The sequence below is a fragment of the Protopterus annectens genome, chromosome 12.part0 (assembly GCF_019279795.1).
Source record: "Protopterus annectens isolate FY-2018-M chromosome 12.part0, PAN1.0, whole genome shotgun sequence".
Taxonomy (NCBI): domain Eukaryota; kingdom Metazoa; phylum Chordata; order Ceratodontiformes; family Protopteridae; genus Protopterus; species Protopterus annectens.
The window spans coordinates 251588280-251601514 of record NC_056746.1 but is presented as its reverse complement, the minus strand read 5'-3'; the positions used below and the strand labels follow the sequence as shown (position 1 = coordinate 251601514).

The window sequence follows — 13235 nt, the reverse complement described above, 5'->3', positions numbered from 1 at the left end:
TAAACCAAAGTCTCTAGGTGGGGACATCACTTTTCTCATCTTACTTAACTTGGAGAAGAGTGGCCACACATTGTATAGGGGATAGAGCCAACTAACACAGTCAGCCTACCTCTGCAGATAGTAGTGGTAACTTTACAACTTTTTCATTCTTCTATGGTCACATCAGCACTTGACAGTTAAGGTGATAAGCTGAATTCCTGGGAGAAGAGCCAGCCTACCAGGATTAGATACACATATTTGGAGACAAGAGGGTATACAGGGTGCCTAGCTACTGTAGAAGAACAGATCATGTCACACAAAGTATCTTGCAAAAAATAATGCAGTAAATAAATAAGATTGTTTGTAGATAGTTATGGGGAAAATTCAAAGTTAGGGATAGTGATGTGTATTAAATTGGAGTGTGTGTCGACAAATGGAAAGGGAAGGTGTCTAGATACTGAATGAATACATCTGGATTGTATTTGTTAAATAATAGAGAGGATTATGCTAAATTCTTTCCATAGATCTACACTGGAAAGTGGAATTTGATGCTTGTACTTTTGCAGAAGTGAGAGTTTGAAATTATCTCTTAAAAAAGGAAAATGCACATGAGAAAGTAGGACCTGATTTCTTCCAGCACAGCATTGTTAGACAAAAACAGTAGCAATACTACTTGCGACTAATTGGTTTCATATATTAGTGGATGATGGTAAGGTTTCTGAAGGAAGTCAAATGTAACTCTACTTCAGAGCAAGTCAAAAATAAAAGCTGTGTATATGTCCGTTTAATCTTAATCGTAAAGGGATCTGCAGAAATGCATCATCCCAGGTTACTAAACAAGTTAAATAGCCTTGGAGTGGGATCCCAGGCTGGCAGCCTGGATAAAACATTTGACAGCAGAACAATGAAGTGGTAACAGGTGGAGGCAGCAGTGATCTAGGATGGATATTAGAGGGTGTTACAGAACATAATTTTAATACTTTGGCAAGTGACCTTGCTTGAGAGTCTGTGTGGAAAAAATGACTTCTGTGGGCAACACTGATGTGCGGAGAAGGGCTGGTGTGAAGGTGGGTTGAGCAGGCTGAGAAGTGCTATCGGAAAATTGTTGCAAATATCAGAAGTCTGGCAGCCTGAATTCACTGCAGACCAGTGTGTCTCGAAATAAGTCTTTAGTTAGAAGTTTCAAAGTAACAAAAGTGGAAAAAGATCTGTGGTAGTTGAATCAGAAGTCCAGAGATAAACCAGTGACATTTATGGTAAGGAGATCTGGTGCATACCAGAATGCACAGCAGGTAGTGTAGTTATTCAAAAGCTGTATGTTATCACTGTACATAAACTGTTAGCGAGACTTCATTTTGAAGTGTAATACTTTTGACTAGAGCAATTAAAATGGTGCAGACACTAAGTCAGAAGGAATGTAATATATTGTGTCATGGTTCACTTTATATATGAGTTCACTTCTATGATCAGACATGTTAACACAATTTGATAAAATATATTTCTTTGTGTGGGAGCATTACTTTCAACCACACACACTTTGTGCTGAAGCAGCCTCATTCTTGATGCAAAAAGTATGAGATTGCTGCAATTCAGATAGCTGTGCATTGACCTCAGATTAATGAAGGTTTGTACAACTGGTAGTGTACAGCTGGGCTGTGGTGAAGTATCTGTCACTGTATCTTTGAATTACATCAAACGCCTTGTAAATAATGACTTTAGTGTACTTATAGTCTGTTCCTTCAGATCTCTAATGGCTAGAAGAGAATGCTTAAGACATCAGCAGATGGGAGACATGCATGAAAAGTGAAGGGATAGAGATACAAGTGTCATTATGCAACAGACATTCCAGAGGCTGAGCTATGGAAAAAAGGGGGGACTATACCTTGCTTCTAGTTCCCTTTATGCCACTAATAATCTACTTTTGTTCCCTCCTTCTCTCCTATAATCCCTTAGCTGGAAGAAGCTACCACTTCCACCATCATCATCATCACGAGTGACTGTTCTTCAAGAGATCTGTTACTATTCAGCAGTCCTAGCTGGTGTGGGCTTTCAGGGTATTTACTGGAAGTTTTAATGATGATGATAATGAAGATAGCTCTTTGACTGCTGTCATCTGGGTATTGTCAGGATAGTTTGCAATTTTTCTGTGTATATTTAGTTATGCACTAATGACTAAATGCCCGACACATTTTCACAGATACCCACAGGATAGCTATTTATCCTTTTGCTGTCTCTTGTTGTGGATGTTCATGATTGAAAAGTTATTTCAACTATGCGTTGAAAGGCAAAGACAACCTTTGGATGCTTCCTCTGCTTTCTTATCCTGCCCTCTGGGGCATGAATCCATTCAGAACCTTGTGGCCAGAAGTATTAGGCAGAATTCTAACAAGGTCAGCATACAGTGTGACTTTCTGGCTGTTTGCTTCTTTACTTTTTTCTAAAGGTTTCTTTCTCTTACAGTGCAAGAGGCCCAGTTCACTCTGAAGGTGTTGCGATCCCAGAAGGCACCGATGGTGAAAAAACGGCAGGTCATGAAACAGGTGTTTGGAGATTATCGGCAGCTAATGACCAAAGAACGTCAAAAAGCAGAGAGACTGGGTGAGGTAGTCTCTCTTATATCTGTATATGTCAGTTGTATGATGCCATAATATGATGCATTCTTTACGGATCAATACCTTTTGTGCTGTATGATATGTCCCTGTCTAAAGTGAAGTCTTTTAAAAGCTTAAGACTCTAAGCTAGGTGATGCTTCTGTTCTGCATTTGTTTAGCAAATCCTTACCTTCAGTAGAGATGTTTTGCATCTCATTTCAAGGTAATCTGACAGCCGAATCTATCAACTAGGATTTGTTCTCGTGTTTGCTGTGAGCTCAGCACAAATCTTTTTTCCCTTTGTCCTTTGATTGCTCTGTATTTTACCCTTAACTGCATTCAGCATTCTACCTACCCCTTCAGCTCTGTCTTCACCCTCTCCCCTTCTCTATCTGTCCCATGCCGGTTGAATGCCCGTATGGAATTTTTCTCTACCCCCCCCCCCCCCAACACACACTTTCTGGTAGTCTGTTCCATAGGTCCACAGACTGCTTCATAAAGAAATACTTTCACAGATCCAGTGAATAGTCACTAAATGTTGCTACCTGTGCCCCGCCTTCTCCCCCACTGTCTTTCCTTTTCAGTCTTTTACCTCTTCCTGACATGAATCTGTGCAGTCATGTCATATCTTACATCTTTTCTAGTCTCTGGTGAGAAGAGCTGCAGCTCCTGTACTCTCACATCATATCCTTTACTCTCCATCCCATGCCTTCTGGTGGTTTTCCTCTAATTTCATTCCTGCATCATGTTGTCCTTCTTGAAGAGCCTCCAGAATTGCACTTAATGTGTAGTGTGACCAGGGCTAGGTAGAGTGGAAGCATTTACGTATTAGTTTTTAGAACCTCTCTCACTGAGACTACATCCCAACATTTTGTTGGCTATTGCCACTGTGTTTTCACAGTACCATTGGTGGTCCATTTCAGGTGTGATTAACATCCCTGAGCCTTTTCCTGCAGTGTTAGCATTAGATGTTCAGCACTGGATCACTATTGCAGTAGCCTAAGCTACTGGCATGTATCTTGGTAAAGATATGATCAACCAGACAACTTTTCAGAGCTTAAGAGCCCATTCCACATGCCATAACTGCTGGGAGCTTGAGCAGAGCTCCATAAAGAAAGTTGGAGCACCAGAAATCTCAGAGCTTTCTTGCTTCTGAAGTGTGCTCCTTGTGTGGGCTTCATAGTACTGACGGTCAACTAGTGATTCTTTAAGGCTGGGCAGATAAGTAGGGAAAACTGTCCATTGTTTTGATTTTGTGAGGAAACTAGTATCTGTCTCGGGGCAAGGGGCAGAGTGAAGGTACACCACATAGACAAAAAGGGTGCCTGATCCCTGGGATAGTGTAACCTGCCTTGAGTCTGTCTCTTTTTTTTCCAGGGAGTGCCCTAGGAAAAGAAAACATAGCTTCACCTCTGCCAGTTTCTGTGAACTGAGAAGACTTGCTGGGATTTAATTTCTGCTTATAATTTGACTAATGTCTCTTCTAACAATAAAAAAATAAATTAAATTAAATAAATAAATTAAAACAAAAAGAGATCCCACTCTTTGTGAGTTGGATCTTCAGTCAAAAGAGCAAGGATTGGAGTGAGAGAATGTTGTGCTTTGTTGTTTTCTTCATAAGATGAAGATTCTGATTCTGAAGAAGCTGCTGCTTCAGTTTCCCTTCAGAAGACCTATCTTTTTTCCTGGGACTTTAAAATGAAAGAAGTATTTCAATGGGAACAGAATGTCATTTCTATTTCCAAACAAAAATTATGAATTCTTACAGTTGGATATTCCACAGCCTGCAGCTCTCTGGCCTTCTCTCAAGGACATTTCCCTGACAACTTGCAGCCTACCTGACGTCAGCCTCCTGCCCATCGAAGGTCTTGTAGGTTATATGAAGTACCTCAGCCTCACAAATATTGTTTTTCTAACCCTGAACAGGCCATGTAGTGATTTTGTTGTCTAAAACTGCTTTTATTGAACAGATTACTTATTTGGTGATAATGGAGAACACTGGACTGATATAGTATGTTTAGTGATGGTTGAATATTTTTGGCATAAGTGTAGTTGTATGTATGTGCACTGCTGTCTTAACGTTTTAAATCACATCGCAAAGACACTATTTCAGTCTAGTACACTGCTTTATCTCTGGGTTGGCAGATCCTGAATGTACTGTGTAGATTTGTTAGTTATACTTCAACATAAGTTATTTGCATTAAACCTTGATATTTTTTAAGTCTTGGGTAACTTCCCTCAGCGTTTAGAAGTTAAATTTATACAGCTTATCCCTGGTTGAGGTTACAGTTCTTTATTTTTGTGCACATCTCTCCAAGCATACCTCTTACCTGTTTTGGCTTTGTTTCAAAATGTTGCAGTGTCTCTTCTAATTGTTTTTCTGGGAGAAAAGGTGGTGGACTATATTTAATGGACAATTGCAGTAATTATTAATAGACTAATTAGTATTATCTTATTTTGTCAACTTTTCATGATAATGCTTTTAATATTTTAAGTGTCCTTGATTGTTCCTGGAAGCAAAAAGTTGAGTGCGACACAATAATGAACTCTGCACTGAGCATAACTCTCATTCGTATTCGTAGACATGAGTTGCCCTCAGTCCAGGGTTCTTCTTTAATACCACTAATTCTAATCCCATTCCTCTGGCAAGAATGGGAAGGCTTTTGACAAATTTGGAAATTATTTTTTTCTACTGCCATTTTAACATTCAGACGTTTGGACTAGTAGGCTCAAGTGTTAATGTTTTTGCTTCTGTCTTATGAGAACATGAAAAATCTAACTGTTAATCTTCCCTCTTTTGAGGTAAATAATTATTTGAATGCCTCTATTTTATCTGCTTTTCCTGTAGTCAAACATTCTTTAAAGTGTTTTTATTATGCTACTGACGCTGTCTCCAGAGCCGCTGCAACTAGTTCTGTCTGGAGAAGATTTCCTTGGTTGCATTCTCAAAATCTGAAAGAAAATGTTAAGACTGAGATTTTAAATTATTCCATGGACAATTAATAATCTGTTTGGCTGTTGTACAGCTAAGATTCTGAAGAAATCTGATGAGAGAGGAAAGTAGAATCAAGGGGTGGCCCAAATTTTCCAACCTTCATTTTTTTAAAGCAAATAAAAGTATTCTTTTTACCTCTGCTTCCTTTTTCAAAAAGCAATATAAGCAGCAAAATGCCAGCAAACTAAATTTTAAAAGCAATGGCAAAGAATCTCTAAAAGGGAAAGGAAAGCCCCTGTAAAACGAAGGTCAGTCCAAAAAGTCCAAAAGAATATTGAATCCCCCTGCAGTTTTCCCTCCCTCTGTCTGATTCTACATTTTCCTATGCAGCATCAAATTATTTCGGGCAAATGGGTTCTGAAAGTCATTCAACAAGGCTACAGCTGGCACTGAGTCTCCCCTCTTTTTTGGGTGATCTCCCTTTGTCCAGTAAATCAGTTATTCTTGTTTCCTTCAGTTCTACAGCAGATGTTCTCAGGGTATCATAGATCCAGTGCCATCCTGCCGGACTGAGTAAAGGGTTTTTATTCAATGATTTTTCTAGTGCCAAAGAACGAACTAGGAGACGTGCGCTAGGCCTCTCCTTTCTCATTATTTTTGTCATAGTCTCAAAGTTCAAAATGTTATCCCTTCAGACCTTGTTTTCTTTTATCCCTTTACTAACTTTCAGGGTAAAGCAAAACTTAAAAGATGCCTACCATCACATTCCTATTGGCAAACATTTCAAGTATTTCTTAAGATTTTGACTCTCACTATCCATTCTGTTTTACCCTTTGGATTATCTACTGCCCCAAGGGTGTTTGCAAAGTGTCTGGCTCTACTAATCACTTATTGCAGACTTCAAATCATTCACATTTTCCACATTTGGACAATTATCTTATTTTTGCAGAATCTTTTTCTAGGTGTCAGGAGTCGTTGGCAAGTGTGCAGAAACTCCTTTACAGTCTAGGGTTTCAAGTGAAGTCCAAAGGTCTTCTGTCATCCCTTTACACAGAATAGTTTATGATGTCTGCTATATTCTACCCTAGCTAAAACATACTAAAGAGTACTGAACTCAAGTTTGACCCTTTAATATTTATTTATTTATTTGCATTTATTTACTGGGATGGTCCACTGGGCCATAGAGTTCCCATTTTCATTCGAGGCCCGGGGAGAAAAGCTCCACAGTAAAATACACAGTACATAAAACTGTACAGTACATATAATTAACAACATAGAGTACACATATGATATACTTCATACAGTAGATGCAGTACACTTACAGTAATTCAGATACAGTGGAACAACATGGTAAAACACTATGCAGTTGGTGCACTTGCTAAATAGAAAGGGCATGGAGAAAAAACTGGATCATATGATGGGTTAGACTATCTAGGATAAAGGGGTATGTACAATAGAATAACTGCAAGTTCATAGGTTGATGCTAGGCATTTATAAGCCTAGCCAGAGTGTGTTTGGCTTTCGCCACCCTTTTAGATTAGTTGACTGTACCTCTGTATAGTAGGTCACAGAAGGTAGCCCTTTTAAGGTTAGTTTACTGTACCTCTGTCAAGCAGGGACACAGAAGAGATCCCAGGGGTAAACGTACAATATAGGTTCATAGGTTGTGATATAACAAGTTAGGAAAATTAAGTACCCACGTGAGTAGCTTAGGTTCGTGTTACATACTCTGAATAATCAAATACATATAAATTACCCATAAAATACAGTAGAGTAAATGCAAGTTATGATATAGTAATAAGTTAGAACAATTAAGTACCCATGTGACTAGTTTAGGCTCCAGTTACACTGTCTGAGTAACTAAGCAGTCATAAAGTCTGAAGCTTAAGTATGAGTGAGTAGATATAGCAGAAGGCGCTGGCACAGTAGTTAAATCCATGGATAGAGATATATAGAGTAATACAGAGGAGTAATTAGGGAAGGTGAGAGTAGTAGTAGAAGGTGGATTTAGGTAATAGGAAGTGTAGATTTTGCCCAAGTGCATTGCCACAGAGAGGAAATGTGTTGTTTCAGGGATCTCTTATAGAGAGTTGCACTGCTGATACACCTGAAAGATGGTGGAAGTGTTCCATAGTTTTGCAACAGTAAAGGAGTACAGCATCTGACCAGCAGAAAGATTTGTTTTTTCTGCTTTCAGGAGTATCTGATTGTTGGATCGGAAAGGTCTGTTTGGATGATACAGTGTGAGTAGAGAAGAAAGAGCAGGGCAGTTTGATGGCTTAAATATAAATTTGTGAGCAGTGGTTAATTGCATATATGTAAGATAATGCGGGAGTTCCAGCCAATTTCGTAAGTATAATGACGAACAGCAGTGAGATGAATATTTTGCATTAGTTACAAATTAAGCAGTTTATTGTAGCATGAGTTGAGTTTGGATTTTAGAGTGGGCTGGATATTGGTAAGGAGAGGGGCACCATAAAGGAGAGACAGTAAAAGATGAGATGAACATTGGTCATCCATATTTCAGTTGACTTGAGGGCACTTTGTTGTAGTTCGAATGAAGACTTGGCAGCACAGATGATGGTACAGTCATTTGCATAATGGATGACAGTACCTTGAGTAAAAGTGGTGTGGAAGTTGTTAAAAATGCTAAACATAAGGAGTCCTAGTATGAATCCTTGAGGAACACCAATGGTTGTGTTAAGGAAAGGAGAGAGAGCATGTTGCCACTTAGTAGAATGTTGCCTGTTTGTGAGGTAGATTGAGAGCCAGTCTAGGGTTTGGGGTGAGATGCGTATGTTGGAGAGTTTAGTAAGAAGGAGAGAGTGTGAGACTGTATTGAAGGCCTTAGAGAGGTCAAGAAAGAGAGAAGAGACAATTTTACCAGCAACTCGGGCTCTGTTCACTTTGTCCGTAAAAGATATGAGAGCTGTAGTAGTGCTGTGACCTGGCCTAAAACCATGCTAGGTGGGAGAAGAGATGTGGTTGTGAAGCAGATGGTGAAGGAGTTGTGTCGAATGCATTTTTCTAGACTTTTTGAGATGAGAGGATAGCAGTAGGTTGAAAGATGGAAATGTCTGTGTTGGTGCCTCCTTTATGAAGAGGCAGAATATATGCTTTTTTCCAAATAGTGGGTATGTAGGACTCCTGAATGGATCTGTTAAGTATGCTGATGGGTAAGCTACAGAGTTGACTGAGATTTGTAGGAATTTGGGAGGTAGGTTGTTAGGGGCATTGGTGCAAGTTTTCAGTTTTAGAAGTAATTTTTTATAGTGTTGGTAGGTATAGGTAACGGAGAAAAGCTAGGAAAAGGTGGATTGCAGGTACTTAGTGTGGATGGATTAGAAGAAGCCGAGTTTGCTTGAGGAAAGGTGGCAGTTAGATTAGCTATAGTATCAATGAAATAAGAGTTAGAGTGAGGCTGTTTCAGTGGGTGTTTTATCTAGATCTGGGCAAGGATTATTGCTAGAGCCTGGGTTTAGTAAAGAATTGATGGAGCTCCAGATTTTTTTAGGATTTTGCTTGTGCTGGTTTTGTCGTCTAAGGAAGTGTTCCTTTTTATTTTTTATGACTAGGTGCTTTAAACAACTCAGTAATCAAGTATATTGTGTGAGGTCAGAGGGAGTTTTGTTTTTTGACATAATTTCCATGCTTTGTCCTGGTGGTCTTGAGTTGCTTAGTGGGTCTTGTGAGCCAACTGGCATGATTCGCTTTTACTCTGTTTTTGTTTAAGAGGAGCCAGATTGTTTAGGAAGGAAGGAATTTTAATACATACCAGCTGATACTTTGTAAAGTTTCGTTAAGAGTGGTAGAGCAGAAATGGGGATAAGTCCCTAGTTTGCTTAAGTTTGCTTACACTGAGTGACTATGCTAAGTGTTGGAGTATTTTTACATAGTCTAAAGGCAGGTAAGTGGTCACTTATACTTTTAATCCAGTCCAAGTTTGAGCCATTATCACTGTTTTTGGGGTCTAGTTATGTTGTAAATTAGTTTGGTAAAGTTATATAGGTTGATATTGGAGACAGAATAGTTGTGGGAGATATCTAGCCAATTAATATTGACATCTCCCAGGGTGATTGTCTCATTTTGTAAATTATTTGATGCCCAGGCAAGGATTTCCTCTAATATAGGGATGTTACTGCCTGGATGGATGTATATTACTGCAATACAGAGGCTTTTGCAATTATTCATTTTTAAAAAGGAAACTATTATTTCAGCTGTGGAAAATAATGAGATAGACTTAGTATATGGGACAGTAGTGAAGGTAGTTGGGTATATCAGAGTGACATCGTTCACATTTGTTTATTTATTTTACATTTGTTAACTGGGTTAGTGCAACTGAGCGTGGGCCCATTTTCAGTGGAGACCCGAGGAGAAATGCTCCAAATAAGACAAATTGCAATTATAATTACAATTATGATAGTAATTACATTTTGCAAAGAAAAACAATAAAACTGTATGTATATACATTGCAAAATTGACCTCATTTTACACCTCTACCTTTTTTATAAGGTCTGTCTGCCCGGAGACGAGCAAAACCAGGGGGTAGGAATTCGGTGTCTTCGCCATGTCTCAGTTGCGGCTAGTATGTCAGGTTTGTTGTGAGCTATCCAGGCATGGAATTCTGGTATTTTGCTTCTGACAGTTTGAAGGTTAATGGTTGTAAAGTTTATTGATTTGTAGGAGTTAGGGGAGTTAATAGGGAATGAGATGGGGCCTGAGTTTGGATATATGTCTCTGCTTTGTGATAGGTTAGAATATGGATGTAGAATAGTATTGGCTTCCTGTTTCCGTTTTGCTTTGAGTAGATAACTTGAAGCAAAGATTGTTTTCTTGTTGTGATGGGGGGAAGGATTTTTACTTGCGCATACTATTAAGTTTGTGGCATATAGGCTAGGGGATACTTCACAGAAGCTGGTGAGAGACTGTGTTTGTGTAGAATACTGTGGATGTAGGATAGTAGCAAATACACATTTGTTGTAGAGATGTTAGGTGTAGTAGGAGGGAGAAGGATAGTGAGAGGGTGAGCAGTAAAGTGTTAGAGATGAGTGACATAGTAGAATAAGAAGGATGAATGTTTGTGTAAAGGAATATGAGGTTGCCCTTGTAGGTAATGGTGTTGGAGGGAAAGAGCTTTGGGCTTGGGGGAGGAGGACTGTAATTGGACAATTTATGTAGGTAGTAAGTAAAATGTTATGGTATGGAGCGAATTTAGATCGGAGTGATGTGTAGGGGTGGGGTGTGACTGGATGAGTTGTAGTGATGTGAGGAGCTATGATGAGGATAAAAGTAATTGATATAGGGTGTGTGGGAATGGGGGTAGGGAAGGGGAACTGAGCGGGCCGAAACCTGGTACGCAAATTGAGGTCTGAAGAAAAAACATCTGTAAGGTAGGAGACCTGAGCCTGTATACAAGGCTTTGTACTGAAGGGACACTGTCTCGTAAAGTAGGGAGAGAAGGAGGAGAGGGCTGGAATGCTGAAAGACATTACGAGAGAGCCAGTATTGGAGCAGCTACTGATTAACACAGTTAGTTCAGTCGAGAAAAAATATGTTATGACACAGAAAGCTGCAGAGCCGACTACAGGGATTTCTAGCTTTAAAATAGACGCTGGATCGATGAGGAACTCTAGAATGTAGTTTACTATGAGTAGTGTTGGAAAAGGGCAGCTTAGAGAAAAGTAAACAAGAAGTATGGGGGGGGGGTGTAATACCAGAACGTCCCAATGATGTGCTGCACTTCACAAAAGTAGCAGAAAACAAGTAGTAAATATTCTGTGTGCAGTAGACATACATTAGGTGTTTGGAAGTGTGCATATCCCACGAGAGTAGCTGGGCAAGTTGGGAATACAGCAGAGAGATTTCACTGGGTTGAAAAATTCACAGGCAGGAATATTTTATCAACTGTGGGACTTTATCATTAAGTGCATTTATTTGTAACTCATGACCTGGCTGAACAAGGTTAACAAAAGCAGTAAAAAGGGTCTGACATTCAGATATCTGGTAGTTTCCTAAAATCACATTGTCACTCAGCTGTCATTTTTCTGTGCATTCCATCATCCTCTGTCAGACTGTCTCTTCCATCCTTCACAGTTACCCCAGTTTTGCCTTCATTTCTGAACAGACTAATCAGTTTCTCAATTTCATTGTTGATCATATTCTCAATTCCACTTTAGATATTGAGTCAGTGCAGGATCTAGTAGCGCTTCTGGATTCAACTTCTAGTTGCCGGTGTAAGGAAGTTTCCAATATACTTCACTGTAAACCACATCAAGTTCATCTGTGCTACCACCAGTGGCCTTTCAGTCTGGTACATGAAGTTTTTGTAAGACTCAAGATGAGGAAAGTTCTTCATAAAGAGGTTCACTTGAGAGGCGACATCTGCCTTATTACACAAGTACCTTTTTTGTTCTTGTTCATAATTCCACTGCAGCTGAACACAAACTCCACTTTTGTGTAAAGAAATAAGCTGGATTTGTTAATTTAATGGAATTGTGTGCTGATGCCCCTCTCACCACAGCATTCCTTGTCCAATCATTTAGCTGTGAGGTAGACCAGTTCAGTTCTTTAGTCATATGTTCATAGGTGTGTACTAGACTAATGGCCCTGGGGCCTTTACAAGCCTAGCCATAGGATACCCTGGCATAGTGCCACCTGATGATCATGAGCCTTCTTCCACAAACATTGTTTTCCTAGTAGCTGTCTGTGTGTGGGACTGCATCATATGTATCGAGGAAGTCCTAGATTACATCTTTTCACTCTCCCGTTAAGTTGTGTTGTAATCTATTCATGAAACTGGATCAGATGCAACTTCTGGCCATGAACCAGTGTTAGTTGATGTCCTGGAGAGTGCTGTTATTTAACAAAACAACTAAACTTGTATTTAAGATTATTATATGACTTTCTATGCTGCAGATGTTAAGGCTAACAGGCCTGCAGTTTATTGGGTATTTTTTTGCTCCTTGTCCACCAGAGTATTACAGTTGTTGTTTTCTATTCCTCAGCCACTTCCACACTACCTAGTGATCTGTTGATAGCCTCTTTCAAGGACTCTTAACGACATGCTGGCCAGATTCGTGGCGACTTTGAGAGGCAGCCAACCTGGTTCCTAGTCTTTTTTCTTCCTTATGAGAAGCCAGTTCCCTCTCAACCTATTTTTTTGTCTTTTTTTACTGCTTTCCCCTAGTTTACACTCCCTCCCCTACAACATGATACCTTCACCTTTCTTTTCTCTTTTTCTAGTCTTCCGTGATCTCTGTCCCATTTTTGCTGAGCTTGTCCAGATGTGTTTCTCCCTTATTTCTGCTAGATATCTAGAAAATCATTTGTGCCCCACCCTGACCCTGTTTGCTAACTTTTTTTCAGCTTGTGTCTTTTGCAGCCATAATCTTCTTTGTTTTCTTTATAATTGCCTTCTTGAACTATGGCTGTTTTCTTTTCCCATTTCTTGCCTTTAAATTTTTGCTTGCCTTTTTTACCTATTTTTACCTATATAATTAGCCTTATCTTCATTTGTAACCACAGTGGCCTTCACCTTTCCTTGCATTTTTGTCAAACCCTTGTCCATAGTCTTGGTTACTGAATCATTGCTCAGTTCATGTAGCTTGATTACACCTGCAGTATGTGTTCTGAATCTCCTAGTTTTAGTGTTAACCTTCTCTCACAGCTCATCACAATCTATTTTTGTTTTGCTTGGTCCTCACTTTTGGTTGACAGAACACCACTTGGCT

The 13235-nt window shown here is 39.4% G+C and overlaps 1 protein-coding gene across 4 annotated transcripts in view; it reads left to right on the top strand.

Moving 5' to 3' along the window:
• Positions 1-13235, top strand: part of LOC122816488 (UPF0488 protein C8orf33 homolog) — a 483857-nt gene that overhangs the window by 95222 nt on the left and 375400 nt on the right. For 2 of the 4 annotated variants that reach the window (XM_044089314.1, XM_044089315.1), the window contains exon 4: positions 2440-2577. The exons of 1 other annotated variant lie outside the window; for it this stretch is intronic. In XM_044089314.1, coding sequence (XP_043945249.1) covers positions 2440-2577 — 138 coding nt within the window. Of the gene's footprint in view, positions 1-2439; positions 2583-13235 lie in introns of those variants that run through there. One more of the 4 variants, XM_044089319.1, reaches the window with a different exon arrangement.